Source organism: Hyaena hyaena, unplaced genomic scaffold (genome assembly GCF_003009895.1).
Source record: "Hyaena hyaena isolate Hyena2069 unplaced genomic scaffold, ASM300989v1 scaffold_575, whole genome shotgun sequence".
NCBI classification, from domain to species: Eukaryota; Metazoa; Chordata; class Mammalia; order Carnivora; family Hyaenidae; genus Hyaena; species Hyaena hyaena.
The window spans coordinates 170,321-187,108 of NW_024081206.1; the positions used below are offsets into that span (position 1 = coordinate 170,321).

Consider the following 16,788-nt stretch of genomic DNA (forward strand, 5'->3'; position numbering starts at 1 on the left):
AAAGCTGAATCTGTCCCTGCAGGGTGTGCAAAGTAGTCCTAAAAGATGCATTCCTTTCTTACCACCGTAACAAACTGAAATGAGTTTGATATTAACTCAAAAGATCTTTGTTTTCATTTAGAGGGAAGAAACGAGCTTATTCTCCTGAATGTGGTTCCTTCATTTATCGTTTCTGAATACCTCCTACATTCCAGGTACAGTGTGAGGCACTATATAGGACATTGTAATCAACAATACCCTGCGCTAACAAGTCCTAGTCTCACTTTGAGACACTGAAAATAAAAGAACAAGGACTTGGAAATGCAAAGGCAGAGTTCTGCTACTGAACACGGTGGGTTCACAGTCCCTGCTGGAAAATAAACCTGCTAAAGCTCCTCTTTAAAAAAGCAAAACTGGGGTGCATGGGTGGCTCAGTTGGTTAAGCATCTGACTCTTGATTTTGGCCAAGGTCATGATCTCATGAGATCCGAATCCCACATCGGGCTCTGCTCTGATCACGGAGCCTGCTTAAGGTTCTCTCCCTCCCTCTCCTTCTGCACCTCTCATCTTGCACTCATACTCTTTTTCGCTCAATAAAAAATAAATTTAATTTTTAAGAAGTAAATATAGAAAAAGTAAAACTGCAGGCCCCTGGTGGGGACAATCACTGAGGCTCATGGTGCTCTGCTTCCTCATGCATCTTTGTGGCTGAGCAGGGAACCTGCCAGGGCCCATGCCCACACCACAGGAGGACTCACCAGCAGTGTCCCACATGCTCTCATCCCCTTCTGCTCATGAAGGCAGGGAGGGAGGGACTGTTCTGGCCTTGACAGGTACACCTGGGCTGAGGTTTGGCTTTGGTAAAGCCACATGGCTCAAGCCCAACTTCCCAGAGAACTCTACATAGGGGTATTGGGCATAGCCCTACCAGATAAAGTCCTCCCTTACTTTTTATATGAAACTTATACATATAGCTACTCTGGGATCAATATAGAGGAGATATGGCTGGAGCTAAGCAGGCTATTCAGTTATTATAGGTCCTTGGGCCCGAATACCTTTGAACGATGTCCTAACTTTTTCAAGAATCCCAAATAGTATAAATGCTCAAAAAAGAAGGTTGTGCCCCTTCATTCTGGGCCTGTGACCAACCTCTTTTTCAAGCCTACACATAATACACCACCGGTTAGGTCCTCTGAGGAGCAGGGCTGAGGCATGTGGAAGTCCAGGTCCATTCCATAGAGGAATGTCTAAAAACGGCTTCTTACTGGGAGACAGAATTCTAAATCTCTTCTGCAAAACAAAGTTCAGGTCAACGGAGTTTGAAGTAGTTTGGGTCTAAAGTTTGAATCACAGAATGGAAACAAAATGGAGAAGAAAACAGGCAGAAATCTGGAGCAATAGTCCCCCAGCTGAGCCTCTGGCTTACTCAGTGATGTCCCCCCAGCCGGGCAGTGGCCCCAATAACAAGGAGAGAAAGTGTTCACTAGGTGGCCAGCAATACACCTTGCCCTGGACTGCCCCAGCCTCTGGCCACAAGCAGGTAGGCATATGCATGTTTTCAAAAGGGCATGCTGTCTACATCATTTCACATTTCATGTCAAAACAAAAAATATTTCCAATTCTGGACAAATCAAGACTTACAGATGTGGGGGGGGGGGGAGGGGGTTCTTTTTACTCCCAAGATATTTTTCAGATATTACAGAGAGAAAAAAAAAAAGTGAGTACAAATAAAATTTTTCTTTGCTCCTATACCCCGACATGCCACCACCATGCCAACACCTGGGGAGCCTCACTGGCTCCACTCCACAATCTACTCCAAGCTCCCCAATAGGTCAGAGCCTGGAGGTCCTGCCAGGGCAGAGGAGCCAGAAAAGGGCAAGCCAACCTGCACAATGAGAGTCGGTGCCCTGGCCTGTAACTCACCTGGGATCATGGCATTCACGGATGGGAGCTGAGTCCCGGTTGCTGAGAGGCAGGTAGTTGAAGAATTCCCGGAGATTACACAAGGCATCAACATCATTTTCAAAAGCTCGGTGGGCAACACCTGAGAAAACAGAGGAGCTATAATAGGCCTAGACACCTGTCAGCCCCCAGATGCTGCTCATGTCCACCTGCCACTCCTAGGGCATGTCGGCAGGAGACTGTAGTTACAGCTCTTTGAGGATGGGATACCACACATCTTCAGGCTGACCTTCAGTTTGTGCAGTCTGTTCCCTCTGCTCTGTACCCACATCTCTGCAGGGTCACTCTTTTCTTTATTCCCTGCAGCTCTCATGTGCCTCCCCATCCTTGTGGGAGTACTATTCACGTCCCTCCCTGCAGCACTGGTCTGTCCATTTCCCTGTTTCCTGCATGCTATCTCCCCTAGAATATCAGCCCTAACAGGGCAGAGACCGGGCCCATCTTAACCACTGTACTCCCACATCAAGAACTACACCTCGTTACAGGTCACTTAGCTTTCAATAAAGCTGAAAAATAAAAAGAATAATGGCTGGCACATAGTGTCACGGTACTCAGCAACAGTAGAAGGGAAGGAAGGGAACCACCTTGTCCTAGTGAGGAACGAAGCCATCATTCCTCTAAAGTATTCTGAACTCACACAACGACCAAATAACGTCAAAGATGTGACAAAGTGGGGCCAGAAACTCTCTCCCAGAATCCCTGCTTCCATTTCCCCTACCATCTCTTTTCCACACAGCAGCCAAACTGAGCTTTTTAAACTAGTTTATGTCATGTCTCCAACCACCCTCCTTGCTGTTTCACTGAACATGCCAGCCACTCCCCTTCCTCAGACCCTTTGCACAGGCTATCCCCTCTGCCTACAGTGTTTCTCCCTTTGATGTTCATGCAGTTAACTCCTTCAGATCTGCTCAACTCTTACCCTCAGAGTGAGACCTGGTCTTACCACCCTATTTCAAACTACAGCAATCTCAGGCCCTGTTCTACTTTCTCTGGAGCACAGATTACCTTCTACCATACCTCACAATGTCTTTATTTTAAGTTTATTTATGGCCTACATCCTGTGCTAGAATGTAATCCCATATAGGCAGGGATCTTTGTTTCTTTCACAAAGGTATTCCTAGCACATAGAATAATGCTTGACACACAGGCACTCAATGAATATTTGCTGAATGAACATTTCATGTTCAACGCAGAATTCTTTTATTCAAGAAATATTTATAAATTGGTGCAGCCACTCTGAAGGACAGCATGCCAGTTTCTCAAAAAGGGAGGGTTACCATTTGACCCAGAAACTCCACTCCAAGGGAAACAAAAACATGTCACACAAAACTTGTACATAAATGTTTATAGCAGCATGTTCACCACAGCCAAAATGTGGAAGCAATCCAAATGCTTAACTGATCAATGAATAGAATGTGGTACATTCATACTCTGAAATATTATCCAGCAATAAAAATAAGGTACTGATCCATGCTGCAACATGGATTAACCTTAAAAATGTTATGCTAAGTACAAGAAACTGCTCACAAAAGACCCTATCACCTGACTCCATTTATTCCCATTCCATACATATTCAGAATAGACAAGTCCACAGCAACAAAGGTAGATCAGTGACTGCCTAGAGGTGGACTATTTGGGGGAAGATGGGGAGCAAATGCTAATGGATACAGGGCTTTGGGGGCAATAAAAGGATCTAAAATTGTGGTGATAACTGAAAAATACTAAATACATAAAATCATTGAACAATATACTTTAAATGAGTATGTCACACATCTAACATGTAAACAAATGATACCTCAATAAAGCTGTTTTAAAAACAAAAAATATGTATAGGTCTTACTCTGGAGATATACAGCTAAATACCTCAGATGCCACCAATACTTAACATTATTTTAGATCCCAGTGAAAAAGAAAAACCGCTGGGTGCTTGGGGTGGCTCAGTCAGTTGAGAGTCCAACTCTTGATTTCAGTTCAGGTCATGATCTCACAGTCATGAGATCAAGCCCTGCATCAGGCTCTGCATGGAGCATGGAGCCTACTTAAGATTCTCTCTCTCTCTCTCTCTCTCTCTCTCTCTCTCTCTCTCTCTCTCTCCCCTCCCTCCCTCCTCCTCTCCCTCTCCCCCCTCACACTCTCTAAAATANTCTCCCCTCCCTCCCTCCTCCTCTCCCTCTCCCCCCTCACACTCTCTAAAATAAAAAAATTTAAAAAAAAATACTGCTGCCCATTAAGCCCTGAGATAAGAGTAAGAGGACCAGCTATGCAAGAATCAGCCTTGAGAAGGTTCTGATTCTAGCTGTGTGGTGGAGACAGAACTAAATAGAGCTGATGGCTAAGGGAAAGGAATGAGTCAAAGCTGATGCCAACCTGAGGTGGGAGAGGAAATGTATAAATTGGTCACACCAGCTTCTCCCTGCTTTGAAATCTTTCCAAGAGGCAATTTCTCCTGCCTTCAGTTAACTGCTTACGGTGTCATAGAAAATCCTTACAGAACTTGGTGTCTTCTTCCAAGAAAATAGGAAATTCCAAATATCACTCTAACAATAAACGTCTTCATTAATGTCAGATTCATCCCCTGCTCCCAAATCTATAACACTCTATATAAACAATACCCTTGTTTCAATGCCCGTGTACAAAATAATCTTTACACATTTTGAACTCAGCATGTGTAGCACATAACTCCAAAGAGGGGAGGAACTATGACCAACTTCATGAAGATGCAGGGCATGACCATCACATTATGACCGTACTCGGCTAAAAGCAATTGGTAACACTGCCATCTAAGACATACACAACTTTGGATTTTAAAAAAGTCACACTATTTTTTTTAAAGGTCAAATGTTGTAACCATAATTTAAAATTTTAAATATCAAAGCTTTAGTAGTAACCTGTTTTTTAACAAATTTGAGCCACTAAATCTATCTTTATTATTATATCTGTACTAAATATACCATACTACAGCCCTCTCAAATTCTGCCAATTAAGTGATATTTACAAAAGATTGTAACTATTCTCTTTGGCAGTGCCTGTTTCTCAGTGTTTAAAAACAAAGGTGAGGAGTGCCTGGGTGGCTCAGTTGGTTAAGCATCTGACTTCGGCTCAGGTCATGATCTCACAGTTTGTGAGTTCGAGCCCCGTGTCAAGCTCTATGCTGACAGCTCAGACTCTGGAGCCTGCTTCAGATTCTGTGTCTCCCTCTCTCTCTGTCCCTTCCCCAATCATGCTCTGTCTCTCTCAAAAATAAATAAATGTTAAAAAAATTTTTTTTAAATAAAAATATAAAAACAGTAAGGTGAGCCTTAAGGCCTCTAACCTGACATGGTGGTATGGGTCCTGGCACCACCAAGCTCCTCCTGAGTAACATCCTCATTGGTGACAGACTTCACAACATCCGGGCCAGTGATGAACAGGTAGGAGGTGTCCTAAAATCAGAATTCCAAAAGGATCAATCTCAGAGCACCAGAGCTACATGGAACCTTAAAATTTACACAGCCAAGACAAATGCAGAGAAGTTAGTGATGTAGTGGCAGAACCAGATTAGGACGTCACTCAAAGATACCTATCCAAACTAAAGACTCCAAGTTTCCCTGCCTCACTGTCTATCTACAAAATCATTTTTTCCCCCAAGTATTTTATTTTTAAGTAATCTCTACACCCAACATGGAGTTTGAACTCAGAACCCTGAGATCAAGAGTCAAATGCTCTACCAACTGAGCCAGACAGGTACCACAACTAACAAAATCTTCACTGCACGGTTTTGTCTCAGCAAAATTATTCGCCATGTGGCTAACATTCAGAGTCATTCATGTGTAAACACCTTAACAGGTGGCCCTATTCAGAGATTGCTGTGCACCACCTTTTTTCTAAAGCACTTCATGGGATTCTGTCCTTAAAGCCCAGGTACTATTATCACCTCCATTTATAAACAAGGAAACCGAGTCACTGAGAGAATATATAGTTTCCCTAAAATTAACCAACCCCCATAAGTGAAGCCATTTGGAGACCATGATAATCAATGCTTTGGTGTTTCAAGAGGGTGACAGACTTTTTAGTTTCTAATTTAAAGATAAAGGGAGGGGTGCCTGGGTGGTTCAGTTGGTTAAGCATCTGACTCTTGATTTCGGCTCAGGTCATGATCTCATAGCTTCGGGAATTCAAGACCCACTGTCAATGCAGAGCCTGCTTGAGATTCTCCCTCTTTGGCCCTCCCCCACTTGTTCTAAGTCTTTCTCAAAAATAATAAATAAAACACTTTAAAGATAAAAGCATAGTGTAAAAAAATAAAAAGAAGAGGAGATACAGTACAATGTAACTCTATATCCAAGCCCTTATTTCGAGTCCTACAATTTCCCTCCCCAAAGGCAACTACCATCAGTTTCTCTCCTTACAAAGACATCCATGCATATGTGAGTAGTAATTTAGACATATCTGTACTTCTGTTTTCTTTCCAGACAGTGTCCTATGCACAGTTTTGAACCGTCTTAAAAACCATTCCATCTCAGTATAGTAGGACACGTATAATAATTAGACTGTCACCTACCAAAGGTCATTTAGAATAGTTCTAATATTTTGCTACAATAAGCAATTCTGCAGTAAATATCTTACTAGAGTCATCTCTGTCAGCTCACTGTTCATTTTCTTTTCCCATTTTTCTATTGGAAATTTGTTTTCGTGTACTGAGGAATTAGTCCTTAAACTATTATGTGTGTTTTATTAGTCTATTTTATGGATCCTTGTTTTAGAATGCTGCTAGAAAGGTCTTTCTTCCATATTCCACACAGGCTCATAAATAAATGTTCACAAAAGCATTATTTGTAACGAAAACAACCCAACATCCATCAACAGGCGTATTTCAAAATAATTATCCCAAGTGAAAAGAGCCAGCATCCACCCATTCCACCCCCCCAAAAAGATACACACTTTTTGTATGTTTTATACATAGAAAATGTCATTTTGTATGACTATGTTTATGCAACATTCTAGAAAATGCAAATTGATTTATTGTGATAGAAAGCAGATGAATGTTTACCTAAAGACAGTGCTGAGAGGTAGGAGAGATGGATTACAAAGACACAGGAGGAAACTTTGGGGGGAGAGGTGGCTATGTTTATTATCTTGACTGTGTTCATGGCTTCACAACTGTATACATGTGTCAAAACTCAAACTGTACAACTTAAATACGTGCAGTTCATCATACAATTATGCCTCCAAGTTGCAAAAAAAATGTGGGAATGCAAAGAGCCAAGAATATCCCACACCACTTGAAGAATAAGGAGGGACAATTTGCTGCGCCAGCATTTGTCTTGCACCACTGTAATGAAGACAGCGTGGTACTGGCACAGGGACAAGCAAACAGACTGAAAGAGCTCAATACAACACTCTTGCAGACAGACACTTGATTCATGATACATGTGGCGCTGCAGAGTAGGAAAGGATGTTCTTTTCAATAAAAGGCTCTAGGTCAACTAGGTAACCATACTGAATAAAATGAAACTAGCCTCTATTTCATATTATGTGTAAACTTCAATTCCAACTAGAATTAAACACAAATGTAAAAGGCAAAATAAGCTTTGAAAAATATAAACAATCTTCATGACTTTGAGGTTGAAAAAAGCTCAAGAACTAAAACATTACCCATAAAGTATAAATTTCACGTTGGTTCTCATTTCAAAAGGGCACAGAAGCCAGCTTAAAGGGACTCCCACTGACTAAGGGCAATTTGAGCATGAAAACAGTAATGCTAATAATGAATTAGAAATCACGGAGTAAAACAGGAAATCCATGAACCCACATTAATAATAAATCCATGAGGGGCACTTGGATGGCTCTGTCAGTTAAGACTGCAACTCCTGATTTCGGCTCAGGTCATGATCTCATGATCATCAGATTGAGCCCTACATCAAGCTCTGCACTGGGTGTGGAGCCTGCTTAAGATTCTCTCTCCCTCTGTCCCTCCCCTACTTGTTCATGTGCTAAGAAAAAATAATAATAAATCCATGAAATAAAGAAATGCCCAAGAAAATAGAGCTCTTCCTTATAGCTGGATGTCAAATGGAACAGCTGATAAATATCAATATTTTGTGAAAATTGGTTCGGACAAGTATCCTCAAAAGATGCTAAATCAAGGAGAAAAGTATAATGTACAAAAGCATGCTTGTATTTTCTCAAAGTATCTCTCAAGGAGTATATATCAGTTACAAAAATCAAAACAGTAACTATACAGCAAAGAAACCAAATAACATCTTGAATGAATAGTGATTAAATTAATACTGCCAGTGAGGAGATAGACATCATTTGTCTCTAAATGTGATCAAGTGACCAGGATACATCGCTTATGTAGTAGATAGACTGAGTCACCCAATCCGAACCTAATCATGAGGAAACATCAGATAAACACAACTGAGGAACAACCTCATCATGTTTTGTAGCCTTCAAAAATGTCAGCATGACAAAGTCTGAAGAATTGTTCCAGATTAAGGGAGATTAATAGGATAGGACAACTAAATGCAGTGTGTGATCCCCAAATGCACTGGAAAAAGAAAATGATAAAAAGGACATTATTGAGACAACTGACCAAACCAGAATCTGAATGGTAGACACAGGTATTACATAGGATAGATTATATATTGGGCACACATCCCAAAACAAGTCTTAATAAATTTAAAAAGATGGGGCCCCTGGGTGGCTCAGTTGGTTAAGCTTCCAACTCTTGATTTCAGCTCAGGTCATGATCTCACAGTTCATGAGATCAGGCCCTGCACTAGGCTCAGCATTGACAGTGCAGGGCCTGCTTGGGGTTCTCTCTTCCTCTCTCTCTCTCTCACCGACCCTGCCCCCTCTCAAAATAATAAACATTAAAAAAATAAATTTAAAAAGATTACAAAGCAGTTTTTATTATTTCAATCACAATGAATGAAACCAGAAACAGGAGAACCGGAAAATTCAAGTATGTGGATATTAAACATCATACTTTTTAAAAACCATTGTGTCTCCCTATCAAAATAGCACCAGCATTCTTCACAGAGCTAGAACTAACAATCCTAAAATTTGTATGGAACCAGAAAAGGCCCCAAATAGCCAAAGCAATCCTGAAAAAGAAAACCAAAGCTGAAGACATCATAATTCTGGACTTCAAGCTATATTACAAAGTTGTAATCATCAAGACAGTATGGAAGTGGCACAAAAACAGACACATAGATCAATGGAAAAGAACAGAGGACCCAGAAATGGGCCCACAAATATAGGGTCAACTAATTTTTCACAAAGCAGGAAAGACTATCCAATACAATAAAGACAGTCTCTTCAGCAAAATGGTGTTGGGAAAACTGGACAGCAACATCCAGAAGAATGAACCTGAACCACTTTATTACACCATACACAAAAATAAACTCAAAATGGAGGAAAGACCTAAACGTAAGACAGGAAGCCATCAAAATTCTAGAGACAAAAACCTCTTCTACCTCAGCCTCAGCAACCCCAACATGTCTCTGGAGGCAAGGGAAACAAAAACAATGAACTACTGGGACCTCATCAAGATAAAAAGCTTCTGCACAGTGAAGAAAACAATCAGCAAAACTAAAAGGCAATGGAATGGGAGAAGCTATTTGCAAATGACATATCAGATAAAGGGTTAATATCCAAAATTTATAAAGAACTTATCAAACTCAACAACCAAAAAACAAATAATCAACTGAAGAAATGGGCAAAAGACATGAATAGACACTTTTCCAAAGAAGACATCCAGATGGCTAACAGACAACATGAAAAGATGCTCAACATCACTCATCATCAGGGAAATACAAATCAAAACCACAATGAGGTACCACCTCACACCTGTCAAAAGACTAACATGAACAACTCAGGCACCAACAGATGTTGGCAAGGATGCAAAGAGGAAACCTTTTGCATTGTTGGTAAGAATGCAAACTGGTGCAGCCACTCTGGAAAACGGTATGGAGGTTCCTCAAAAAAATGAGAAATAAAACTTCCCTACAACCCAGCAATTTCACTGCTAGGTTTTTATCTAAAGGATACAGGAGTGCTGTTTCGAAGGCGCACATGCACTCCAGTGGTTAGAGCAGCGCTATTGACGATAGCCAAAGTATGGAAAGAGCCCAAATGTCCATCAACAAATGAATGGATGAAGAAGAGTGGTGTGTGTACACACACATGCACACATACATACATACATACATACAATGGAATATTACTCAGCAATCAGAAAGAATGAAATCTTGCAATTTTCAACAATGTAGGTGGAACTAGAGGGTATTATGCTAAATGAAATTAGTCAGATAAAGACAAGTATCATATGACTCACTCATATGTGGACTTTAAGATACAAAACAGATGAACAAAAGGGAAGGGAAGCAAAAATGTAAAAACAGGAAGGGAAACAAAAACATAAGAGACTCTTAAATATGGAGAACAAACAGAGGGTTACTGGAGGGATTGTGGTGGGGGGGTGGACTAAATGGACAAGGGGCACTTAGGAACGCACTTGTTGGGACGAGCACTGAGTGTTGGATTTAGATGGTGAATCACTGGATTCTACTCCTGAAGTCATTATTGCACTATATGCTAACCAACTTGGATGTAAATTTAAAAAACAATAAAAGAAAATACATTTAAAAGAAGAGTGTAAAGAAAGAAGTCAAATGAAATAGGAAAATAGCTTGAGAAATTAAATTGAAAACACAACATACAAAAACTTATGGGATATAACAAAAGCAGTGCTAAGAGCAGAATTTACAGCTGTAAACACCCTAGGAAAGAAGAAAGATCCCAAATAACATAACTTTATACCTTAAGGGGAAAAAAAAGAGCCAACTAAATCCAAAGTTAGCAGAAGGAAGAAAATAGAAACCAACACAGAGATACATGAAAAATAGAAAAACAAGATATAGATATATACACACTCTCCTCAGGGGAACCAAAAGTTGATTCTTCAAAAAGACTAACAAAAATGACATCTTTTGCTAGGTGGACTAAGAAAAAGAGACTTAAATTACTAATATAAGAAAAGAAAATGGGGACATTACTACCAATTCTACAAGAAATAAATAAATACAAATAAATAAAAGCCCTATGAACAATTCTACACCAGATTGGATAATCCAGATAAAATAGACAATTCCTGGAAACAACCTATCAAGACTAAATCGGTAACAAATGACTTCACTAGTGAATTCTACCAAACACCAATCCTTTCAAATTCTTCCAAAATAATTAAAGAGAATAGAACACTTTTAAGGCCCTGGCATTACCTTAATACCAAAGCCAAAGACACTACAAAAAAACTACAGATCGATATCCCATATAAATATTGATGCAAAAATACTCAAAACGCTGACAAACCTAACATTTTAAAAGACTTATACAACAAGACCAAGTGGAATTTTTTCCTGACATGCCACTGTGTAAAACAGTTTGATTCTTCCTAAAAATATTAAAAAGAAATAACATTTGACCCAATAATTCCGCTCCTAGATGTATGCCTCAAAAAACAAAACCAGATTCAAATAGATGCTTGTACACCAACATTTCTTGCAGTACTATGTGCAATAGTCAAAAAGACGGAAGCAGCTCAAGTGTTCGCTGACCAATGAATAAATATATAAATGTGGTGTATCATACAAAAGAATATTAATAAGTCTTAAAAAGGAAGGCTGATAAACATTACAACATAGATGAACTCTGAAAACATTATGCTAACTGAAATAAGCCAGTCACAAATGGGCAAATGCCATATGATTCCATAAATTCACAGAGACAGAATGGTACTATAAGTAACAGGTAATGGTAAGCTAGTCTTTAGTAAATACAAAGTTCTAGTTCGGATAGATGAAAGAAGTCTGGAGATAGTTGGTGGCAATGGTTGAACTAAAATGTGATTGCACCTAATGCAACACAATTGTAACTGAAATTTACCATTTTAAACTTTTGTGTGTATTTTTCCACAATTCTTTTGAAGTTCGGTATCAGTGTTAAACTTCTTGAATAACTGGTTGTGTCAGAAAATATCCCAATTCTTAAGAATAATACACCAAAGCATTAAGCAGTAAAAAGACATGATATGTACACCCACTCACAAATGGTTAAGAATTCTGGGGTTCCTGAGTGGCTCAGTCAGTTAAGCTTCTGAGTCTTGATTTCAGCTCAGGTCATAATCTCACAGTCTTGAGATCAAGCCCCACATCAGGCTTTGTGCTGGGCATGGAGCTTGCTTAAGATTCTCTCTCACTCTCTTCCTCTGCCCCTCCCCCACTCACACTCTCTCACTCTAAACACACACACACACACACACACGGTTAAGAATTCTACATGTATGAATTTCAAAACAAAGACTTTTCAAAAAATCTGTTCAAAAGCTAGCATTAAAAGGTGGAAAACTGCAAATCACAGCATGGGAAAAGACAAGTGCAACATATAACTGATAATGAACTTATACCCAGAACATATAAAGAACTCCTAAAAATTAGAAGGAAAAAAAACAATTTTTAAAATGGGCAAAAGACAGGCACGTGGGTGGCTCTCTCAGTTAAGTGTCCAACTTCAGCTCAGGTCATGATTTTGCGGTTTGTAAGTTCTAGCCCTGTGTCAGGCTCTGTGTAGATAGCTCAGAGCCTGAAGCCTGCTTCAGATTCTTGTCTCCCTCTCTTTCTGCCCCTCCCCTGCTTGCGCTGTCTGTCTGTCGCTCTTTCTCTCTCAAAAACAAATAAATATTAAAAAATTTAAATGGGCAAAATAGATGAACAGGAATGCCACAAAAGAAGAAACATGAAAAGGTGTTAAATCTCATTAGTCATGGAAATGAAATGAGAAGTCACACCACATGCAAACTGGCATAATTATTTTAATAAAGGTGCTGCCAAGGATGTGGAACAAGTGAAATTCTCACATATTACAAATAGAAGTGTAAATTGCTACAACCTCTTCAGTGAACAGTAAGGCATTACCTAAAAAAGCTGAAGGTATGTACATCCTATGACATAACTGTGTCCTTACTTGAGAACCTAAAACCAAGATACAGGAATGCTTAGATCAGCATCAATGTCAATGGTAGAAGTCTTTAAACACAAGTGGTAGTAGAATTGATGAATATGTTAATATACTATGCGGCTATTAAAATAAGTGAACTACATTTACAAAGAATATGGATAAATCTTACAAACAGTGAGTCACAGCCATACACGAAAGAATGAACACAGGAATGATTATCCTACGATTTCACCTTATATTAAGGCCAAAATAGGCAACACTAAACCATAATTTTTAACTGCAAGTCAAAGCAAATAATTACCATAAAAGTTGAGATAATAAATAATTCTGGAGAGGATGAATGGAGGCAACAGTGATTAGTAACAGTAATGGGAGCAGGACTCTGGTGACCATTTCTTTCTTTTTTTTTTTTTTTAAATTTATTTATTTTTCAGAGAGAGAGAGAGGCAGAGCACAAGTGGGGGAGGGGCAAAGGGAGAATGAGACATAGAATCCGAAGCAGGCTCCAGGCTCTGAGTGGTCAGCACAGAGTCTGATGCAGGGCTCGGACCCACAAACCATGAGATCATGACCTGTGCCAAAGTCAGATGCTTAACCGACTGAGCCACCCAGGCATGGTGACCATTTCTTGATCTCAGTGTTATTTATGTGGCTTGTACTTAGTAATTGCTGAACTGTACATATTTTACATACCTCCCTGAGTATGAGACAATTAACAGTGCTTAAATTTTAAAAAATTAAATGGGTGAGGTGGCAAAGAAGAATCAGAGAGACCAGTTAGAAGGATTCTGCAATAATCCAGACGGGGTGCTTCAATCTAAATGGCAGCAGTGTGAATAGTAAGAAGTACACAGCAATTTGATTTTAGATTACATCCTAAAGTAGGGAGAATAGGATTTTGAACTGAACTTGGCATGTGACAAAAAAGGGGGAGTTAAAATAGTGCAAATTTCTTCTACCTGAGTCACAGGGAGGCCGTTTACTGAGATGATGAAGGCTGTCAGAGAACACTTTGGAAGGGGCTTGTTAGAGACCAAAACCTATCAAGTTTGAGACACCACTACAGACCAAATGGAAACACTGGTAAGCAACTGAGAATGTAATTCTAGAATTCACGAGTGTTCCATCCTGAAGACACAGATATGAAAGTTGTCAGCATACAGATAGATATTTAAAGTCTTAAGATGAGACAAGATCACCAAGGGAAGAAGAGATAAAGGAAGAAAACCAAAAGAAAATAGTGCTTTGATGTTTCAGAGGAAGGAGTAGACAGACTAGCTAGGTCAAACGCCAAAAGGTCATGTAAGATGATGATTGAGAAATGTCAACTGGATGTAGTAATGCAGGAATCTTTGGTGTCTCTGATACAAAAAATTTACATCATGGGTGACCCTCAATAGAATAATATCCATTTCATCACAAACTACATATCCAAGTATATTCAGAACTGTTTCTCAATTCTGTTCTGTTCCTCTGGTCTACCTACTTACAAGTTGATTAAACAGTTATTTGCACTTTATATTTTATTACCTGACAGTGCTAGCCTTTCATTACACTTCTTCCATGGACTGTCTAGCCCTTTAAAAAGAAATCTGTTAACATTTTTACTGCACTTACATTAAATACATGAAATACTTAAGATATAGAATGGTTAAGATCACATGCTCACTTATGGAGGACAAAAGAAAGCTGATGCACCAATATGCACACATTAAAGAAAATTCTGCAAGTAAAGGATGGGATTGCTTAGGATAACAATGCCTAACTGAGAAAGCATACAAAAAAAATACAGAAACCAGTAGCATTTCTATACACTAACAACGTATCCGAAAAAGAAAGCTAGCACATTCACTACAGTGTCAAACATAACAAAATATTAGAAATAAATTTAACCAGGGCGCCTGGGTGGCTCAGTTGGTTAAACGGTCCGACTTAGGCTCAGGTCATGATCTTGCAGTTCATGGGTTCAAACCACACATCAGGCTCTGTGCTGACAGTTCAGAGCCTGCAGACTGCTTCAGATTCTGTGTCTCCCTCTCTCTCTGCCCCTCCTCCACTCACGCTTCATCTCTCTCTCTCTCTCTCTCTCCCCTTCCCTCTCTCTCTCTCTCTCTCTCTCTGTCGCATGCGCGCGCACTCTCTCAAAAAATGAAGGAAGGAAAAGAAAGAAAAGAACAGAAAGGAACCTAATCAAGGAAGTGAAAGATCTAAACACTGAAAACCATAAGTCTTTGATGAAAGACACTTAAGAGGACACAAATGCAAGAGATCTCAGGTTCATGAACAAGAATACTATTAAAATGTCCATTCTACACAAAGCCCTCTATAGATTCAATGCAATATCTTTGAAAATTCCAGTGGCATTTTTGACAGAAATAGAAAAAAAAAACTAAAGTTTGTATGAAACCAAAGACCCCAAAGAGCCAATGCAATCCTGACAAAGAATAAAGCTGGAGGTACCACACTTTTTTTTAATCTTTATTTAGTTTTGAGAGAGAGAGTGTGTGTGTGTGTGTGTGTGTGAGTAGGGGAGAAACAGAGAGAGACACAGAATCTGAAGCAGGATCCAGCCTCTGAGCTATCAGCACAGAGCCCGGCATAGGGCTCAAACCCACAGACCACAAGATCATGAGCTGAGCTGAAGTCATATGCTTAACCAACTGAGACACCCAGGTAACCCTGGAGGCACTATACTTTCTGATTCCCAACTATACTACAAAGTTACAGGAATAAAAACAGTATGGTACTAGCATTAGAACAGACATACAGAACAACAGAACAGAATCAAGAGCCCAGAAGTAAACCCTCATATATAATGTCAACTAATATTTGACAAGGAAGCAAAGAATACTAAATGAAGAAAAGACCATCTCTTCAATAAACGATTTTGGGAAAACTGGGGAACTATAGGCAGAAGAATGCTCTTAGACCCATATATTCAACTGCTCACAAAAATTAACTCAGAATGAATTGAAGACTTAAAGACCTGAAACCATAAAACTCTTAGAAGAAAACACAGGGAAAATGCTCCTTGATACTGATCTTGGCAACAATTTTAAAGGATAGTACACCAAAAACACAAACAACAAAAGCAAAAATTAAAAAGCAGAACATCAAACTAAAAAGCTTCTGCACAAAAGAATATCAACAAAATGAAAAGGCCACCTGCTGAATGGGAGAAAATATTTGCACGCCATATTATCTGAAAGGGTATATATTTAAAGAACGCCTATAACTCAATAATAAAAATCTAAAATGATAACTATGTGAGGTGAACAATGTGTTAACTAACCTTATTGTATAAACACTTCACAACAAATGCATATGTCAAGCTATCACATTGTACACTTTAAACTTATAGTGTTATATGACAATTGTATCAATAAAACTAGAAAAAATATTTTTTAATGAACAGAAGATCTCAACAGACATTTTTCCAAAGAAGACATACAAATGGTCAACAAGCATATGACAAGATACCGAACACCACTAATCATCAGAGAAATGTAAATCAAAACAAAAAAGAGGTATCACCTCAACCTGTTAGAATGGCTATTAAGGAAAAGACAAGAAATAACCATTGGCAAAAATGTGGAGAATAGGGAATCCTGTGCACTGTTGGTGGGAATGTAAATGGATACAGCCACAATGTAAAACAGTAGGGAGGTCCCTCAAAAAACTAAAAACAGAATTATTATATGATCCAACATTTCCACTTTTGGATACATATCCAAAGAAATCATCAACAAAACTATTGGACAACCTACTAAATGGAAAAAGATATTTGCAAATAGCATATCTGATAAAGGGTTAGTATCCACAACATATAAAGAACTGATACAATTT

General features: G+C 39.2%; 1 protein-coding gene across 1 annotated transcript in view; it reads right to left on the reverse strand.

Moving 5' to 3' along the window:
• Positions 1–16,788, reverse strand: part of PCCB (propionyl-CoA carboxylase subunit beta) — an 86,979-nt gene that overhangs the window by 43,412 nt on the left and 26,779 nt on the right. Inside the window, exons 7-8 of the mRNA XM_039256478.1 lie at positions 5,255–5,363; positions 1,903–2,023 (exon numbers count right to left, since the gene is read on the reverse strand). Of these exons, the coding sequence (XP_039112409.1) occupies positions 1,903–2,023; positions 5,255–5,363 (230 nt within the window). The remainder of the gene's footprint in view (positions 1–1,902; positions 2,024–5,254; positions 5,364–16,788) is intronic.